The 6,154-nt window shown below is 49.0% G+C and overlaps 1 protein-coding gene across 1 annotated transcript in view; it reads left to right on the top strand.

Annotated features, from left to right (window-relative positions):
- Nucleotides 1-2,490: 2,490 nt before the first annotated feature.
- The window catches only part of EXOSC5 (exosome component 5), a 7,812-nt gene continuing 4,148 nt past the window's right edge, over nt 2,491-6,154 (top strand). The window contains exons 1-2 of the mRNA XM_032974089.2: nt 2,491-2,721; nt 4,193-4,306. Of these exons, the coding sequence (XP_032829980.1) occupies nt 2,574-2,721; nt 4,193-4,306 (262 nt within the window). The 5' untranslated portion in view covers nt 2,491-2,573. The remainder of the gene's footprint in view (nt 2,722-4,192; nt 4,307-6,154) is intronic.

Here is a 6,154-nt window from a genome sequence, read left to right as displayed (position 1 = left end):
CGTCGACATAAAGACTCCGATTGCGGTCGGCGTGGGGAAAAGACGACTCCACATAGGCGGAGGTTGACTTCTATATCTGGGGGGGGGGGGGTACGGGGGAGGGCGGAGGGGTTCGCTTTGACCTCACAGTAGGAATCACGGGTGCATATAATGAATTAATTTATTGTTGTAAACTGCTGAAACTAAATGAACGTGACCAGTTTGGGTGGGGCGTTGTCCCCCATCCCCCTCTCCCTAACCACCCAAGGGGAGGAGGGCTGGGATGTTGTAACGAGAATTGGCGTCATGAGTGAGCCCGTGTGTAGCTCAGCTCCGCCCTCTACTCGCGCAATGACCGCAGTCAGAATATATATTGAGGGCGGAATAATCCGATGAGCTATGAAGCTCTTTTGCACACATGTCCAGTCGGGGCGACAACAATAAAGTCCAGGAGCTCGATGCCAGAGGGCTTCAGCAGAGAGAGAGAAAGTTCGTGTCGTGTCGCTGTTGCTCCTCCTCTGTTGAAGGAGTGCAGACTACCACAGTGTTTTTCCTGCGTGGTCCATAATTGTGGGTTGCATTGCTACAGTCGCTCCAGTGTGTCTTGTCTTTAATGTGTCTCTATGAGTCTCTATGAGTCTCTATGGGTTCACTCTATGGGTTGCATTGCCACAGTCGCTCCACTGTGCCTTGTCTTTAATGTATCTCTATGGGTCTCTATGAGTCTCTATGGGTTCACTCTATGGGTTGCATTGCCACAGTCGCTCCACTGTGGCTTGTCTTTAATGTGTCTCTATGGGTCTCTATGAGTCTCTATGGGTTCACTCTATGGGTTGCATTGCCATAGTCGCTCCACTGTCTTGTCTTTAATGTATCTCTATGGGTCTCTATGAGTCTCTATGGATTCACTCTATGGGTTTCATTGCCACAGTCGCTCCAGTGTGTCTTGTCTTTAATGTGTCTCTATGGGTCTCTATGAGTCTCTATGGGTTCACTATATGGGTTGCATTGCCATAGTCGCGCCACTGTCTTGTCTTTAATGTATCTCTATCGGTCTCTATGGGTCTCTATGAGTCTCTATGGGTTCACTATATGGTTTGCATTGCTACAGTCGCTCCACTGTCTTGTCTTTAATGTATCTCTATGGGTCTCTATGAGTCTCTATGGGTTCACTCTATGGTTTGCATGGCCACAGTCGCGCCACTGTCATTTTCATTCATGTAATTTTCCATTCATGAAAGAGATGTGATCGAGTAACAAACACATTTCTTATACTCTTTGGTTCTTTCGGTAAAGTCACGTAGGTGGAAAAAAAAATACAAAACATAAAATAAAAAATAAAAATCAATCAATCACGCCGTTTCGATTGCAACACAAGCAATCATCATCAGGTGTGACAACCACAGCAAGCAATTTTTTTTACTGAAGTGGGAGAGAGACCAGGGTTAGGGCAGTTAAATAAGTCAGAGAGGGAGGGGGGCGTACACTACAGGAGCCGCAGAGACGCTGAGAGTAAAAAGGACAATATGATTACTGCCAAGATAGATGAATGACATCCAAAGCAAAATAGCCGCACTGCTAAACGCTGAGGATGAAATTAACTCGGTAAAATAGACTAGTACCCGGTAAATAAGATGGAACAACTATGAACAGTTTCGATTTAAAGCTTTCGTGACTGCAAGGATGCATCTTCTTTGGTTCTTTCGGTAAAGTCGTCACGTAGAATGAGAATAAAGTAATAAAATAACACAATAAAATTCTCACGACGTTTCGGCTCTGTCGTCCCGACAGTTCTGTACCTTTCACCTGAAGACGGCCGCTTGCGTTGTGGCCGAAACGTCGTGAGATATTTAATTGTGTTATTTTATTATTTTATTCTCATTCTACGTGACTTTACCGAAAGAATCAAAGAACTATGAACAGTTAAATTTTACTTGGTTAATAACACCTTTCCAATGATTGCTCCAATATAATTAGTGCTGTGAAAGGCCGTTGTCTACAACGTCGCCTCGTATATATGAACGATGAAGCCACACCGTTTTAATGACGAATGCGTAGCAGTGTTCACTGTTCACCATTTGGAATCGGTGGTTAATTTCACCCAGGACAGTCAAGAACGCTGTTCCGGCAATTACGTTGTCAACTCCACATCCATCTCGTCAAATCTGGCCTCAGTGTGTCCTATACCTGGCCATAGGGTTGCGGGAAAGCAGAGTCCAATAACTTTATTATTCTAGACATGCACGTCTCTATGTTGAATCTCTTTCGCACCGTACGTATCAAACCGTGCCAATCGTAATCCGAGTGACTGTTGATTCAATATATTGAGTTTTTTATATCATTCTCCAGGATAAAAACATACATTTCTCCAGGATAAACAATATATTTCTCCGGCATGAATAAAGATTGTGATTCTCATTGGTTGGAAATCAACGACGTGATTTGGAATCCAAGATTTTGGTACGTGTGCGTTTGGGGATTCGACTCCACAGAATCGATTCCTAGCAACTCCGATCCATAGGAATCGAAGAGGAGGTAAGTGAAATCGATTCCGCTCGGATCGACTCGCCCACCCAACCCACGCGTTACCCGCAATGGCTGCGCCCATGGATACCGACACGTGGGACCGGGACGAGGTGGAGGAGGTGGACGAGGAGGAGGCTGCGGGGCCGCCGCTGCGCGCCGTGGGCTGCGAGCAGCAGCCGCTCTCGCGACCCGACGGCTCGGCCTCCTTCACGCAAGGTGCGGGAACCCACCACCACCCCCACCCACAAAGACAAACATCCCCCCTTGTAGTCTGTAACAGACTGCTGGGGCAAGTGCTGTTATCGAGCAGCTATGAAGGCCGGCACGGCACACGAGGGGGTGGGTGGCCAGCACCACGCCCGACCGCTTTTGTCTCCCCAGTTACGTTGTTTACACACCCCACCAGGTACACATTTGAGGCTGAATCGACCTAGGGGAGGCCCAGGACCGGTTCAGGTAATCGTCACTGCTAGTGTTGGCCGTGAGCGGGAATCGAACTCGAGTCGCCGGGGTCGTAGCGCAGCGCGCTAACCGCTGCGCCACCGCTCCTCCACCCCACCTTCCCATGCACCCATCGCCCACCGCCACGATCGGCCTCTCGCGGTTGGGTGGCATTATAAACACATCGCTCTCGTGTCGGCATAAACGTCACATGCCCACAGGCTCGCATAGGGACCCATAGATTCACACAGAGACCCAGCGGCTTACAGAGACCCGTAGACTCGCGGGCCAACTGACTCCCGTAGAGATCCGTTAGGATATCGATGTTTCTCTCCGCGCGTGAGTCTACGTGTCTCCAGCTTGAGTCTACCAGGGACGTGCGGACAGGGGAGGCAGAGCCTCGCCTCTCATACTCCCAATGAAAATAGCTGTTACGAAAAGTAAAAAAAAAGAATAATCAAATAAAATAAATATTAAGATGTTTCCCAATGATCTGTGTTATAAATGTCATTTCTGTACGATTCCAATAATTTTTATCGTCAAAGTCGCCAAATTTGCGGAGCTCCGCTGCAAACACAGCGAGAGACGAGAGGTGAGGCAGCGACTAGCTCAGCCTCCCCTGTGATTGCGCAACCCCTCAGTAACTGGATGGAGCGCGGGCAATTAGCGCGTGCCTGTTACTATCTCTGTGTGTCACCAATGTAATGTTTGTAGACCCCTTCGTTTCATGTCCTCGCCTTCCATACTCCAGGTAACTTTCTAGATCTGAAGTTTTCGTGACTGCAGGGATCCATACTCTTTGGTTTCTTTCGGTAAAGTCACGTGGGTAGAAAATAAAATAAATCACGCCTTTTCGGAAGCAACACAAGCGTCCGTCATCGGGTAACTTATTTCACGTACGTGTATAAAGATATTTAGGCTCGCTGGTCTCGTCGTGAAACTGCAATGAGCACCAGGGGAGGCGGCTATCACATCTGCCTCACTGAGGGGGGGACGTGTCTAACACGCCCCCCCTCAGTGAGGCCACGCCCCCTCAGTGAGGACACGCCCCCTCAGTGAGGACACGCCCCCCCCCTCTGAGGCCACACACCCCTCAGCGTGTGAATCTGGCTGTGACACCAGCCATTGACTTCACCGCATGTCACTGGAGTCTGCGCGTCTCTGCGAGGGTCTCCGCGAGGGTCTACCCGTCTCCGCGTCTCTCATTGTGTGAGTCTGCGCCTCTCATTCGTTTGCCGTGCCACAGGTGACACGGCGGTGCTGGCCGCGGTCTACGGCCCGGCCGAAGTGCGCGTGAGCCGGGAGCAGTCGGACCGCGCCACGCTCGAGGTGATCCTCAAGCCCAAGACCGGCCTCCCCGGTGATTCCCCCGCCATCCGCCGACTCACCCCCAGGCACTGTCGTGCACCCTCCGTGACCGGTGACGGACTAAGCTAGTGCGGGGTCTATTATATTATGTTATAACGGGGCCCTAGATTGAATAGTACATTTTTCAAACGAAATTTTTTACTTGCACAGTAAAGCAATTGTATTTTTTTATTTGCTATACGGCCAGATGATACGACAAATCGCTAACCTTAAACGCCCAGTCGCTCATTAAATCTGAAGGCGGTATAGTACTATAGTAATAGAGCAAGTGCAGAATCACTGAACCGGAATTGATAGCTTAAAAGCGTTTAGGGCGGGGTTCTTGAAAGCACGGTGGCCCGTAGCTACTACATATGTAGTAGCTACTACACATGTAGCTACTACACATGTAGCTACTACTACACATGTAGCTACTACTACACATGTAGCTACTACTACACATGTAGCTACTACACATGTTGCTACTACACATGTAGCTACTACTACACAAGTAGCTACTACACGTGTAGCTACTACTACACATGTAGCTACTACTACACATGTAGCTACTACACATGTAGCTACTACACATGTAGCTACTACACATGTAGCTACTACACGTGTAGCTACTACACATGTAGCTACTACATATGTAGCTACTACTACACATGTAGCTACTACACATGTAGCTACTACACGTGTAGCTACTACACGTGTAGCTACTACACATGTAGCTACTACACATGTAGCTACACATGTAGCTACACATGTAGCTACTACTACACATGTAGCTACTACACATGTAGCTACTACACATGTAGCTACTACACATGTAGCTACTACACGTGTAGCTACTACTACACATGTAGCTACACATGTAGCTACTACACATGTAGCTACTACACATGTAGCTACTACACATGTAGCTACTACACATGTAGCTACTACACATGTAGCTACTACACATGTAGCTACTACTACACATGTAGCTACTACACATGTAGCTACTACACATGTAGCTACTACACATGTCGCTACTTTTGCTACGAGGATCATCGGGCACTGCCCGTGAGCCTGCCCTGACAGTTGACCCCAGCGTGTGGGGCCCGACCACCCGGGTTCTGGGAACATTCCCCACCTGATGGGTCACTTTTTGTTGAGCTGTCATTTGTGAGAGCGAAGGACTCTTCTGGAAAATAATTGAATAGCTCAGTGAGCTTTACCTGGTAAGATTAAATTATTTATAGTTACGTATTATTTGTATATAATTGTACGTGATTTGCTTACCTCTCCTATACGATCCACTTGTAAATTTTGTTTGTTGAAACGCTCCGACCCCGTGCCCCCGACTGGACGTCTGTGAAAAAAGAGCTTTATAGCTCATCGGAATTCCTCCTGCAGTGTAAACAACATTGATTGTGAGCCCAAAGCAGAGGCCCTCGCTCACCCTGACCTCGACCGTCGCCGAGAGCGACGCTCACTGACCCAGAGCTGTCCCCTGGTCCACCTTGCTCCTGTATCCAACATCACGCCACCCTGTCTGTGGACCCTGAACCTGAAAGCCCAACCCCACCTGGACCCTTACTCTGACCGCAACCCTAACCGTGACCCTGTGTGTGCGTGTGTCTGTGTGTGCGTGCTCACAAATCCTTGAAATTATCTGGGCAAGGTCCCATCAGTGAGCTCCTCCGGCAGGCAAGGCTGCGTTGGCTGGGTCATGTAGCCCGCATGCCCAGCCACCGCATGCCAAAACAGCTTTTGTTCGGCCAGATCGAGGGGGCTAAGCAGGCGCGGCACGGGCTAGAGAAGAGATGGAGTGACGTGGTACAGGAGGACGTGGAGCTGAGTGGACTTGCCGATG

This window comes from Petromyzon marinus, chromosome 53 (assembly GCF_048934315.1).
Source record: "Petromyzon marinus isolate PM22_M1 ecotype Great Lakes invasive population chromosome 53, UKy_Petmar_22M1.pri1.0, whole genome shotgun sequence".
Classification (NCBI taxonomy): domain Eukaryota; kingdom Metazoa; phylum Chordata; class Hyperoartia; order Petromyzontiformes; family Petromyzontidae; genus Petromyzon; species Petromyzon marinus.
This window is presented reverse-complemented; position numbering and strand designations above follow the sequence as displayed.